This window comes from Notolepis coatsorum (genome assembly GCF_963971535.1).
Source record: "Notolepis coatsorum genome assembly, chromosome: 17".
Classification (NCBI taxonomy): domain Eukaryota; kingdom Metazoa; phylum Chordata; class Actinopteri; order Aulopiformes; family Paralepididae; genus Notolepis; species Notolepis coatsorum.
In genome coordinates, this window is record NC_140181.1 from 32,006,788 (window position 1) to 32,021,348 (window position 14,561).

Here is a 14,561-nt window from a genome sequence, read left to right on the forward strand (position 1 = left end):
GCTACTTTAACTGTTTGTACGTTTCCAAATGACATCAACAACATGTTGTAGAGCCATATGAAATCCGCGTTCACGGAATCGCGGACGGAATTGACCAATACAAATGGAATCAACTGCAAAACGTGGAATATTGCAGAATTTGGCCTAATCTGGACTGAAATTCTGTTTTTGGGTGGAACGTTTGTTGCAAAGCAAACATGACCGGGGACCGCTGCGTGTTACACACAACACAGCAGTGTCCAAGCGTCTGCCGTCTGGCTGCTTTGATGTTAACATCGTCAAGAAGCTAAGAAATTCCGCAATAAACCCTAAATTCAGAGCAGAGCAGTATCCTAATGACTTTTATGCCTCCGGCGATAAGGTGTTTTGCAAATTCTGTCAACGTTCCGTGGACTGGACCCGCAAAAACACGTGCGACCCTATTGTGATTAAATAGCTAACATTACAGTACATAGGACTATAGATGGAAATGATAGCTTCTTGCTAAATCTGGTGCACCCATCCATTTATTTAATGCAAACGATTGTCATTACACACAGCCCTTTATAAACTAAATAAACTTAAATAGCTATGTAACGTTACAGTACATAGGACTATAGATGGAAATGATAGCTTCTAGCTAAATCTGGTGCACCCATCCATTTGTTTAATGCAAATGATTGTCAGTACGAAATAAACTAAACTAAAGGTGCCTAAATTATGCATTGCTATATTTCATCACAATATAATAGATATAGCTAGGCTACTGACATTGTCATTGTGATAATGTCAGTAGTAGCTAGCTGTATCTATTGTTTACACTTGAAATGTGTATTTTTATTTTGTGTGCATTTTTATTTTGTCACAATATTATTTGAAAAATATTGTGTAAAATTGAACTGTATTTCCGAGTTGCAGCACTTAAAAACATTAAATGGACTGTTATATCTTATTCAATTGTGGACATTTATTCATTCCCACTTATTAGACACTATTTCTGATGGTAAAATGAGCATAAAAAGCTAAATACAGAATTCTGAAATATTAAAACGGAAAAAACTGAATTTGGGAAAAAATATAATTTAATTTGAAAAATAATAAAACGGATTTCATATGGCTCTACATGTTGCCTACTTCGTGTAACGTTCATAAACTATTGATACAGACTACACAGATACAGTAGATCAGATTAAACAGGCAGATAAAGGATAAGATTACACAGATAAAGTAGAACAGATTAGACAGGTAGATAATGGATCAGATGGGAGTGGAAACAACCAGAAAACAAACAAGCTAACACTTGTTGTGTTGGAATACAGCTACTTTAGAGTAATCTAAAAGATCAAAACAATAGTTTGTGTTTGTATGTTTCCAAATTCAACAACATGTTGCCTACTTCGCGTAACGTTCATAAACTATTGATACAGACTGACACACTAGTTATGGCTATCTGTTGTGCTAACAATAATACCCAAGCCATCCTGGTTCACCAAAATACCTTTTACTCAAGAAATATGCCGTTCAATGAGTGGAGAGTTGTTGCATTGCAGACAAAGTTGAGGTAATGTAAAGTTAATTATTACTATTTGATACGGATGGACACGCTGAAATTCTGGCTAACTAAACTAAAATTAGAGTTAACCAAGTTAACTAATATGGACCCAAACAGTGCAGAGTCAGACTGAGTTGATTATTACAAATAGTAGGCTTAACTGTGAAATATTTGATTGACAATAGGTAATTAAGTATCGGGCCCGCCAGCAGGTTTCATCCGAAAGTGGGATTTTAAAAATATATATAGATTCACACGAGTGCTGCGCTGACAGAGTTATGCAGCAAGAGCCTGAAAATAGACAATGTAATGCGTGTTGTTATCTAAACTGTACATTTTATTAGAGCCAAAGGACTTAACCTTCGGCAATTTGACGCACTTTTATCACGGCCTGCCCTACCACACTGATTTGAGCCGAGGAGCAGTGCTCATGGAGTGCTCATATTATGGAGTGCTAAAATTACGGACGGATAGGGATGGGTACCGAATTCGGTACTTTTGAGGTACCGAACCGAAACACGTCGGTACTACCGAGTATCGAATCAAGTGAGATACCGAAGAGAGAGAAATAAAATAAAAAAAAAAAAAAAAATCTTTTCATGTCAACGTTCACACGCACAATATATGCTTACCTAGGATTTGACTTGATTCAACAACAAAGCAGTCGGAGCAATGACAAGCCGAAAAGTCGAAATTGTAGTTATTTGAAGTTTGGATTTTTTTCTTTTTTTACGAGGTAGGTAAATTAAATTTCTTGAGACTAAAGTACAGAAAAAAGGTACCGTTGGGTACCGGTATCGATTCACAGGTACCGGTACCGGTTCAAATGTGAAAGGTACCCATCCCTATGCACAGAGATTGCTCAATTCATGGAGCAGAAAGGAAAGCCAATGACCGAGTTGGATGATCCACACTGGCTTAGGGATCTTACCTTTTTAGTGGACATTACAGAACACTTAATGTGTTGAATGTTAGCATGCAGGGCCGCAACAAACTCGTCACAGAGTACTATGATAGCGTTCGTGCTTTTCTTTTTTTTTAATCCACTTTCTCCTTATTTTCTATTTTTCTCCCATCCCAATTTCGTATTATCCAATTCTTCCCTCCCCTGTCTTGAACGTTGCTAGACTATGCCTCCCACTGGTCGGCTGTAGTGAGGATAGAAGCCTTGCATCACGTGTCGTGTCCCCTCCGGTACACGAGGAGGCAGCCTGTCGCATCTTTTCACCGCAGCAGCTCGAACTCTGTGACGAGGAGTAACGCGTGAGAGGCTCACGCTGCGCACGCTACTTCCTGTTTCCGCCGCACCGGCGTCACCCAACCGACCTGTAGGAGTCGCTGTCCACAACGTCCAATCCCCACCCACCGGCTTTCCCACCCTCTAACACTGCCAATTGTGTTAGTATGATGGCCGGCCAAGCCGGTAACAACGCCGAGAGCTGGGCTCGATACCAGCGTCTCCTGCGTTAGTGGCGAGCGCCTTGCCCACTGCGCCACTCAGCCGCCCTGCGTTCGTGCTTTTCAAATGAAATTGGCTCTGTGGGAGACGCAGCTATCTCAGCACAACGCAGTCCACTTCCCCCGTCTAAAACCTCTACCTGTCAATCACGAGAGTATATGGACACGTACAAGAACATGCTGCTCAGGCTTATACGCAAGTTTGACAATTGATTCACTGTCTTCACTCAACTGGAGACGGACTTTGCACTTTTTCGCTCTCCGTTCACCACCAACGCATCCGACGTGCCAGAGGAACTCCAATTGGAGTCGAACTGCAGTGTAGTGCACCACTTAAGGATACATTTGCATCTGTTGGTTTGGAATCCTTCTATCAATGCTCGACACCAAATTACACACAGATCACATCATTTGCATCAAAGATGCTTTGTATGTTTGGGACAATATATCTATGCGAGCAGGCTTTCTCTGTGATGAACATTAACAAGTCCAAACTGTGCAATCGTCTGACACACTGACATCTAAACGACATAATGAAAATTGTCGACAGCCTGGTAAAAGCCAAAAAGTGTCAGGCGTCGACTAGCAAGTGACAATGTAAGTAGCCTCTTCCTTTTCCACACACAATTGCACTTATATTGCAGACCACTAAGTCCATTGGTAGAATGACCCACTCACTCCCCCCTCTGTCGTATTTTGTTCCCTTTTCTAGGCCTAATATAGCACACTGGATTCATCGGATCACAGGGCAGCTGGATTAACCATATCTGAACCAGCTATTTTGGACAAATGTATAATTACTTAATTACTCAGATATTCAAACACAATATGCAATTATTGTGAAATGATTGAATTAATGAAAATAATTATTATTAAATGCCTTCTGTGGCATTTGTATTTCTTATTTGTTAAATATCTGTTTTATTGATTCATTATACATTTGAAAGAATGCAGGTTATAGCCAACATGCAATATATCCCATTGATTGGTACAATGGGACAGACATTTGGCGTTTTATAGCTATAACCTGCATTCTTTCAAATATATCATTAATCAATAAAACAGATAAATACACTATGTAGCCTAGTCATTGTTATATGAAGTATGAATAAGAAACATGTTTTCTATGGCACTTGATCTATTTTGTTGCACTTCTCTATTCTACTTGAAATGTTGGCTATTTGCATGGATAGGAAAATGCTTTCTGTTCCACTTCTATTGCAGAACTCGTCTGCTTTATGTAATTGTACATTGTGTGTAGTGTTTTGTGCCACATGCAATTTCTCATTGATCTGTAGGCCTGAATGATTTCAAATATAGCATAAATACAGTATATGCATGAGTCAAATGTGATTTTAACAACAAGTAGGCTAACCCAGCCGTCATGAGGTCTCATTTGAACAAATCCGGGCCTACTGCCTGATACGAGTCTGACATCCTTGGGGTATAACGTTATTGCAATAAGCTCAATAAACACAGATAATATTTGACCAGAATTTATTATTGCATCAGGAATGGGTGCTCCCACATTACACTCTCTGCCTTCCATTTCAGAAAGCATGCATTTGTTTGCGTCGAGGTTTACGTTGCACTACTTGCGTGTTTTCTTATTAGCCAATAATGGGCCAATTTTTTTTTTGTAAATTTTTTCTCCTCTTTTTCTATTTTTCAATTTCGCTGTGCCAATTTTCCCCTCCCCTGTCTTGAACGTTGCTCGCATATGCCCCCCACTGGCCGGTTGTAGGGAGGATAGAAGCCTTGCATCACATGTCCCCTCCGATACATGTGGAGGCAGCCTGTCACATCTTTTCACCTACCAGCGTGGACTCTCATTGGCGAGGTGTAACGTGTGGGAGGCTCACACTACCCCCACCATTTCCTGTCTCTGCTGTGCAGGCGTCCCCCAAACGACCTGTAGGAGTCGCTGTCCACAACGTCCAGATTACCACCCATCGACTTCCACCCGCTAACTCTGCCAATTGAGTTAGTATGACGGCCGGCCCAAGCCGGAGGCAACGCCGACAGCCGGAGTCGAACCCGGTGTCTCTTGCGTTGGTGACGAGCGCAATGTCCGCTGCGCCACCCAGCCGCCCCAATGGGCCAACTTTTTGTGTCTTTTTCCACAAACTAGTTTATTATATTCTAATGGCAGTGCACAGTTCACTGGATTTGTGCGTTACATTTGTAAATGTGAAAAAGCCAAAAATTAACCATCTACCGGTACGGTACTGATAAGAGTCAAATCTCTACCTTGGCATGGATTTCTACTGGTATACCGGTTCAACCGTTATACTGCCCACCCCTAGGATCATATAGATCAGACAGATGGACCGGGTTAGACAGGTAAATAGCTCAGATTAGACAGATAGCTCAGATTAGACAGGTAGATAATGGATCAGATTATATAGATAGATCAGACAGAGACAGGTATATATATAATCGATCAAATTAGACGGGTAAATAATGGATTTGTGTTTCTGGCTTTAACAGGTGGTAGTTAGTGTGGTTTACCTGTTTGGGGATGTACTTTCCATTTTCTCTCAGGATGCGGCTCCGTAGCAGCACCTGGCTGCAGGACACAAGGGACAACATCACCTCAGTTCAGTTCAAAGGTAATAAAAAACATCAAGAGAACCATTAGCTACCAAGCCAGCCAGTCAATGTTTTAGTCCATAATGAATGGTTTAACAATTCTGCTCCTGTTAACAGCTAGCTCGCCTGTCAGATACCTCCTCCAGCTAACAGCTAGTTTACCTGGCAAGAGACCTGCTCCGGCTAATGGCTGGCTCACCTGTCATAGACCTGCTGAAGCTAGCTAGCAGTTAGCTGACCTGTCATAGACCTGCTCCTGTTAACAACTAGCTCACCTATCATAGACCTGCTGCAGCTAGCAGTTAGCTCACCGGTCATAGACCTGCTCCATCTAGCAGTTAGCTGACCTGTCATAGACCTGCTCCTGTTAACAACTAGCTCACCTATCATAGACCTGCTGCAGCTAGCAGTTAGCTCACCGGTCATAGACCTGCTCCATCTAGCAGTTAGCTCACCTGTCATAGACCTGCTCCTGTTAACACTTTGGATGCCAAAAACGAAGATTCTCGTTTCTGTGCCCCAACGGTTCAGTGCCATAAACGAAGATTCTCATTTCTGGGTAGTTTTTCCTTTTTTTCGATTTTAATACCCTATTCATTCTCAGGGTGCTGTGTGTTGGCTGAAAAATGCATAGTGGGAATCCGAAGGTGCAGTAGGCGGCGGTATCGAACTACATTTCTAACACTGTATCCTGTGCTGTGGAATGACCCCATGTCTCGGATTTCATTTTTTGTTCTCGGCGAAGCACACAGTTGAGCCGGTTACATCGAAGCCCGTCAATTATGCTTGATCCGTATGTTATGGTCGTTTATAACATCGAGCAAATGGGGATTGGATCTACCAGATGGCGATCAAGAAATTGGAATATTGGGCGCTCCAGTAGCACACCACATAGCGCGCTGAGTCGCGAAGCGTCGCCCCGGGCTCGTTTCCCAGACCCGGTGGCCATATGCCGCATGTCTTCCCCTCCCGTTTCACCCTCTCTCCTCCGGTCCTGCGTGGCCAGAAAAAGCTGAAAATGCTATAAATAAAAATAAAAAGATAAAATAAAAGAAATTGTAATATTGTTTTTAGATTACTTTCGGCCAAAGGCAAGAGTGATTTGACGTCAATTCTAGCTTGATCCTGCAATGCTTTCATAGCGATCGGGCTGGTAACCGCTTCTAGTGTTCAATGCGAATGCCGTTACTGATGCTCGAATAATCAGAAACGACCCCCCCCCCTTTCATGCATTCATGATGGAACATAATACCGATAATGTGGACTTGAATCCGGAACAATAGCGGGTTCAGGCGAGGAATGCTAGCGTATCCAATGCAATCGGCGTGTAGGGCTATAACTCAGCATTTCATGGATTACGATAGACCGCTCTAAAACCATACTTACGGTATATTCACCACGGTATAACACGGGAACGTATGGATGGAAAAATTATTTCTTTTTTGCATCTTGACCGGAAGAAACCCAGTGTCAAATGACTATAGTACTGTATCCATAGTTATAATATAGAATATGGTTATAGCTCTACAAACAAGGTGAGCGTTTACATTGGGTTAATGGGTGGCATGAGACGCCAATAATGAGTAAGAGGCGTGGCACTGGAAGTGTTAACAACTAGCATCCCTAGTTATCTCACCTGTCAGGGCTGACCTTCGAAGCTTTTTTTGGCAATCGAAGCTTCGGGGCCGAGCTTCGATTTTAATTCGAAGCTATATATTTTTTTATCTTATGTTGTGGGACTTGTACAGCACTTTGGTAAACTTTGTTGTTTTTAAATGTGCTCTATAAATAAAGTGGATTGGATTAATTAATTAAGTAGCCCCTTTCGTGACTGTGACGCAGCCAACAAGGTTTCACTCGGCTGCGGGTGCAGTGGGGCTGCTCTCACAGCCAACGACATGACATTACATAATTATGTTGCAACCTTCGTCTATCAAGCAAACAATTATATTATATTTAATTTATAATTATATCAGACAATGCACCTACAAAAGCAGATGATTACAATTAAATTAGCCAACTTGGTAACACATTAGTCATAGCAGCATAGGCATAGCCTTATTAATGTTTTGTGTGGCGTTGCCGTCGTGTACCATGATACTTACGTTTTTTAGGTGATTTGACAAAGTTGTTGTAGAGTTGTGATATGCCATTTTCTTCTGGCATATCTGGCACTCGGCTTTTTGGGCATTGTCTTTGCATATATTAAAGTGTAACCACACGTCTGATGACTTCTTCGTCGACATGTCTGCTGCACATGTCCTTGTTGTTTTCAACACAGATAATCTCCACGTGCTTGTTGTAGAGAGGTGGAGTCGAGGCGCTGCTTACTTTCGTTTCATTGGAATGGAGGCGCAAGATTTGAGGCAAAAAAAATTGTTTTTTTTTTTACTTCGATTTTTTTTTTTTTTTTTTTTAAAGCTTGTGCCATCGAACGAAGCTTCGAAGTATTTAAGACAGCCCTACCTGTCATATACCTGCTGCTCCATCTAGCAGTTAGCTCTCCTGTCATAGACCTGCTCCTGTTAACAACTAGCTCACCTGTCTAAAATCATCAAATGTATTTGTATAGCCCGAGATCACGTGGAATAGGCTGTACAAGTCAAGAAGAAACATCACAATAGATCAAAAACAAAAACCACCATAAAATCCAAATATGCAACACTCTTTCCCCAATGAAGATAACTCACTAAAAAAAACCTAGCAATAGGGGGGGGGGGGATCACCACAGGCGGCGTGGAGGACAGAAACCTCAGATCAAAGGGGATCCCCCAACTGGATGTCGGTGAAAATATAGGCATAGGAAAACTGAGGGCGATGTAGAGTGGATACATCGTGCCTGTGGTAGTCAGAACCGGTTTGAGGAAGAATATCTGCTTCAAGGACGGCTAGTCATAGACCTGCATAGAAGTCATAGACCTGCTCCAGCTAGAAGTTAGCTCCCCTGTCAGAGACCTGCTAAAGTTAACAGTTAGCTCACCTGTCAGAGACCTGCTAAAGTTAACAGTTAGCTCCCCTGTCAGAGACCTGCTAAAGTTAACAGTTAGCTCACCTGTCAGAGACCTGCTAAAGTTAACAGTTAGCTCCCCTGTCAGAGACCTGCTAAAGTTAACAGTTAGCTCCCCTGTCAGAGACCTGCTAAAGTTAACAGTTAGCTCCCCTGTCAGAGACCTGTTAAAGTTAACAGTTAGCTCACCTGTCAGAGACCTGCTAAAGTTAACAGTTAGCTCACCTGTCAGAGACCTGCTAAAGTTAAGTTAGCTCACCTGTCAGAGACCTGCTAAAGTTAACAGTTAGCTCCCCTGTCAGAGACCTGTTAAAGTTAACAGTTAGCTCCCCTGTCAGAGACCTGTTAAAGTTAACAGTTAGCTCACCTGTCAGAGACCTGCTAAAGTTAACAGTTAGCATCCCTGTCAGAGACCTGTTAAAGTTAACAGTTAGCTCCCCTGTCAGAGACCTTCTAAAGTTAAGTTAGCTCACCTGTCAGAGACCTGCTAAAGTTAACAGTTAGCTCACCTGTCAGAGACCTGCTAAAGTTAACAGTTAGCTCACCTGTCAGAGACCTGCTAAAGTTAACAGTTAGCTCACCTGTCAGAAACCTTCTAAAGTTAACAATTAGCTCACCTGTCAGAGACCTGCTAAAGTTAACAGTTAGCTCACCTGTCAGAGACCTGCTAAAGTTAACAGTTAGCTCACCTGTCAGAGACCTGTTAAAGTTAACAGTTAGCTCCCCTGTCAGAGACCTGTTAAAGTTAACAGTTAGCTCACCTGTCAGAGACCTGTTAAAGTTAACAGTTAGCTCCCCTGTCAGAGACCTTCTAAAGTTAAGTTAGCTCACCTGTCAGAGACCTGCTAAAGTTAACAGTTAGCTCCCCTGTCAGAAACCTTCTAAAGTTAACAGTTAGCTCACCTGTCAGAGACCTGCTAAAGTTAACAGTTAGCATCCCTGTCAGAGACCTGCTAAAGTTAACAGTTAGCTCACCTGTCAGAGACCTGCTAAAGTTAACAGTTAGCTCACCTGTCAGAAACCTTCTAAAGTTAACAGTTAGCTCACCTGTCAGAGACCTGTTAAAGTTAACAGTTAGCTCACCTGTCAGAGACCTTCTAAAGTTAACAGTTAGCTCACCTGTCAGAGACCTGCTAAAGTTAAGTTAGCTCCCCTGTCAGAAACCTGTTAAAGTTAACAGTTAGCTCACCTGTCAGAGACCTGCTAAAGTTAAGTTAGCTCCCCTGTCAGAGACCTGCTAAAGTTAACAGTTAGCTCACCTGTCAGAGACCTGCTCCAGCTCCACCTTCTTGTCGCTGTGCAGCAGCTGGGTGACGTAGTGACGGATGATACCAACAAAGAAAGTGATGCAGACGATGGGAAGCACAACCCACATCCGAATACTGGAGTCTAATAACAACTCTGGACCTGCCATGATGAGCACAACTAGAACACACTGAGGGCAGGGAGAGGGGGAGGAGGGGAGAAAAGACGGGAAGGAAGATTAGAGGAGAGGAGGGGGTATATATATATATATATATCCACTTCTGTCTGTACATACCTGCATATATTCCTTTTTCCATATCTGTAGATAGTGATACTATATCTATATCCCTTACCTACTCTTACTAGTTATGTTGCTGGCCAGTATGTCTTTATACCTGTATCACTGTACATATTAATACTACAACTCTGTACATACAGGTGATTAGCACTAGTAGTACTCATTTATATATTTCATATCCATTTTAATCACCTGTACATTGCATATTGCTGCACTTTACTGTTACATTTGCACTCTGGTTGGATGCCAAACTTATTTTCGTTTCATGTACTTGTGTTGTATGATGAAACTAAATTGGAATCTAATCTAAATGACCTGGAAAGCGGTGTGACCCCTTAACACGCTGACAAACAAGAACAAGAAAGTTGACTAACGAGGCTAGGCTAACCAGATAGCTCCCCTCTCACCTTTGAACTAACATACCTTACATTCAACTACATTTAACCTGTGGACCATTGGTAACAACATACCTCATTATTCCTCAAAATATCGCCGCATACAGGCGGTTATACCAATATATTACGAACAATATTAGAATAATCAACTTACCACATGAAACAAGTTCTCTTTAGCGACAGACACGTTCTGCCGAAAGTTTCGCCGAAGAAGAAAAACACTTCCGGTTCCTGTAATAACATTGAACACGTGACCTCAGATATAATACGAGTTGTAATCAATCACATCGTGTGTATCTATCGACTATCTATATAAAATGCATTCGCTGTGTCCGAAAAGTGGTTACTGTAACTTTTGCGGTAAATGTCGCATTCATAATTAAACTGTTCTTATTTTAAATAATAGGTAGAAAAACATTTAACGAGCGAATGTAAAAGCAGGTGAAAATACGCTAGTTTATTTACTTAGTGATTGATTGATTGATTGATTGATTGATTGATTGATTGATTGATTGATTGATTGAAAAGTGTATTAACAGATTGCAGAATGGGTACAGTACAGTACAGCTCAATACATACAATTGTTAAGAGGATGCAGACCTGAGAAAGACTTTCGTCTTGTTTCCATCAGGGTCCCCCATTTTCAATTCATCAGACACACACGACATACAGATAGACAGTACTGGCCTACATCTATACATTTATGACATACCAGATTTTCAAATACAGTACTGTTTGTGATACTAAAAAAATCCAGAAAAAGAGTGTATATACATTTGACATAGAAACTGTGCATTGGGGGAGGTTGGGTAGGTGCCGGTGGGGTGGGGCTGTACATTGGATGTGGGGGGGGGTTGGGTAGGGGGGGGACACACACTGTACATTGGAATACTGACATACATTTGACATAGAAACTGTACATTGGAGGAGGTTGGGTAGGTGGGGTTGGGTGGGGCTGTACATTGGAATACTGACAAAGCCATGCTTGGTCTTTATTGTACAACTGGGTTAGGACATTTGTAGGGGCCAGTTTTGAATTGCAGTCTCCCGTAGGTGTTCTTTGAGAGTGTTTTTGAAGGTGGGTAGTGATTCACATTCCTTTACAGCTTTGGATAGGGCTTTCCACATTGTTGTGGCATAATTGCGAAACATGTTTAGTCCCTTGTTTGAGCCGAATCTGGGTTTTACATGATTTGTGGAGCTCCCTCTGGTGTTGTGATCGTGGTATTCACTGACCTTTGGGAAGTATTTTGACATGTACATGGGTACCTTGGTCGTGTAGTGTATCTTGTAGACCAGGCCCATTGCAAGTTGCTGTACTCTGTCGTCTACTCTAAGCCATCCTAGGTTGGCAAAGTGTGCAGGGGTGAGGTGGGTTCTAGGAGTCAGGTCAAGCAGTAGTCTGACTAGTTTGTTTTGAGATGTTTGTAATTTGGTTTTTAGTGCCTTTGAGGTGCTTTGGTACCATGAGGTGCAAGCATAGTCGTAGTACCCTTGAATGAGTGCTTCTGCCAGAGTCTTCAGGGTATTCTTGTTTACCAGGGAGGAGATCCGGTACAAGAATCGAGTTCGTTGATTGACTTTTTTTATTACATTGGATGCCATTTTGTCACAGGAAAGATTAGCCTCTAGGATGGAACCCAGGTAGGTAATTTCATCTTTCCTTGTGACAATATTGTCACCCACTGTAACTGAGAAGCCGTCGGTTTTGCTGAGTTTGTTATTTGAACCGAAGAGAATGGACTCTGTTTTGCCCATGAGGGTTTTTTCAACCTGTAACTTGTTCTTGTCAGAGACCAGCAGGGCTGAGTCGTCCGCAAACAGGAACAAGTTGCAGTCACAAGCTGACGACATGTAATTTGCATAAATTAGGAACAGTAGTGGTCCTAGTATGCTTCCTTGTGGAACACCACAGTTCACTGTGAGGGGGGGGGGGGGGGGGGTAGGGTACCGTTTACCTCCACCATCTGTTCTCTCCCCTCCAGGTAGGATTGTATCCAGCTCACTGATAAACTATCAAAACTAGGGATGTCCGATATTATCGGCCGACCGATATTATCGGCCGATATCGGCAGTAAAATGTGATATCGGAAAATATCGGTATCGGTTTAAAAAAAGAAAAAAACAATAACAATATTTGTTATATATATATCCAGTGAAATGATTAGTTACCTGAAATTATTCCGTTTTTTGGGGTGGGAAACCCTGCATATATCGGTATCGGTTGATATCGGTTGATATCGGTATCGGAAATTAAGAGTTGGACAATATCGGAATATCGGTATCGGTAAAAAAGCCAATATCGAGCATCCCTAATCAAAACCAATTGCTTTTAGCTTGTCAATCAGAATGGTGTGATTGACAGTGTCGAAGGCCTTTTGTAGGTCTAGCATGACCATGCCGCAGTATTTGCCCGCGTCCACCTCTTGCTTGATGTGGTCGTTCAAATAGAGAAGGCATGTGTCAGTGGAGTGGGATGTTCTGAAGCCAGATTGGAATTCGTAGATTAGATTTTTATCCGTAAGGTACTTTTCGACCTGTTCGTATACTATTTTTTCCATGACTTTCGAGATGGATGTAAGGATAGAAACAGGGCGGTAGTTGCCTGGGTCTAATTTGCTGCCCTTTTTGTGCAGGGGTGTTACTCTCGCTATTTTGAAGTCCTTGGGGACGTGTCCCTGTTTTATGGAGAGGTTTATTATGTGTGTGATGACTGGGGTGATGGCGGCTGCTGAGTCTCTGAGGAATTTGGAGGGGATGTTGTCATGGCCAGTGGCCTTGTTCGGTTGGAGGGCGCTCAGTTTATTGAGTACCTCATCTGTAGTTACCATTTCCAGTTTGAAATCGTCTTTGTGGACGCCTAGGTTCTTGTAGTATGCTACTATGTGTTCTACCCCATACTGCCCTGAGTGGGAGGGTAGTTTGTTTACCAGTGTTGTGGCTATGTTTGTGAAGAAAGTGTTTAAGTAATTGGCTACATCCAGTTTGTCTGTGATGAGCGTGTTGTCCGTCTTTATGTTTATGTTTGAGAACCTGGTTTTAAGTTTTTTACTGCAGCCTAATTGATTATTGAGTAATTTCCAAAGTTCACGTGGTTTATTTTTGTTTTCCTCAGTTTTGTCATTGATGAATTTTTTTTTGCAGTTTTTATCATGGAGTTTACGTCATTTCTTAGTCTGTTTCTTTCTAGTTTGAGTTCAGTCACGTGGGCTTGGAGTTCACTGCTCGTGCTTTTGGTAAGCTTTGACTGACTTTTAGTCATTATAAATAAGAATGTGTACTTAAACTTAATGTACCTGCCTGGTTAAATAAAGTTTAAATAAATACAATTTAAAAAATGATGACACTAGCGTTTTCTTTTTAATTGAGAAATCTAATTATAGGTCACAGATAGACCAAAAACAAGCAAATAACAGACTAAAACTATTATTAAAGAGATAACTGAAACGATGACACGTTTATTTATTTTTACAGTTCATTATTCTATTCAATTTTGGACAAGATTTGGAAATATATATTTAAGAAATACTGGTCACTCTAGTATTAAGTTACATCTTACATGATATGTTGTTTATTTTGAAAGGAATGTTAACTCATTGAATTGTATGAACAGGTGTGAGCGTGTGAGTGGGTGAGTGTGTGTGCGTGTGTGTGTGTGCGTGCGTGCGTGTGGGTGTGTGTGTGTGCCTGCGTGAGTGTGTGTGGCGCGTAGGAAATGACGTTTCACAGTTTCCTCTCTGTGATGAACTGCTTTCGGCGTCGGGAGCTGGGGAGGGTAGTGAGAGCGAGGGAGGAGTCGATAGGGACGGGGACGGTCGTGACAGGGGAAGGGAGTCAGATGGTGAAAGTATGGAGGGGGGTGAGAGCGGGGGAGAAGGGTGGAGTAAGGTGGAGAAGAGGAGCAGAGACAGTGGGAAGGGGATAAAGAGGAAGAAGGGTAGGGGAGATAGCTCGAGTGGGTCAGAAGGTGAGGGTAGCGGAAATGTTAGTGCAGAAGTGAGGAAAATTGTGGTGGTAGTTCGGTTTGGGGATGCA

At 42.1% G+C, this 14,561-nt stretch overlaps 1 protein-coding gene across 1 annotated transcript in view; it reads right to left on the reverse strand.

The window, feature by feature from the left end:
* LOC311244487 (ER membrane protein complex subunit 3) overlaps window positions 1–10,725 on the reverse strand; it is a 37,484-nt gene extending 26,759 nt beyond the window's left edge. The window contains exons 1-3 of the mRNA XM_084334028.1: window positions 10,681–10,725; window positions 9,848–10,023; window positions 5,501–5,558 (exon numbers count right to left, since the gene is read on the reverse strand). Coding sequence (XP_084190154.1) covers window positions 5,501–5,558; window positions 9,848–10,002 — 213 coding nt within the window. The 5' untranslated portion in view covers window positions 10,003–10,023; window positions 10,681–10,725. The remainder of the gene's footprint in view (window positions 1–5,500; window positions 5,559–9,847; window positions 10,024–10,680) is intronic.
* Between the last annotated feature and the right edge of the window lie 3,836 nt (window positions 10,726–14,561).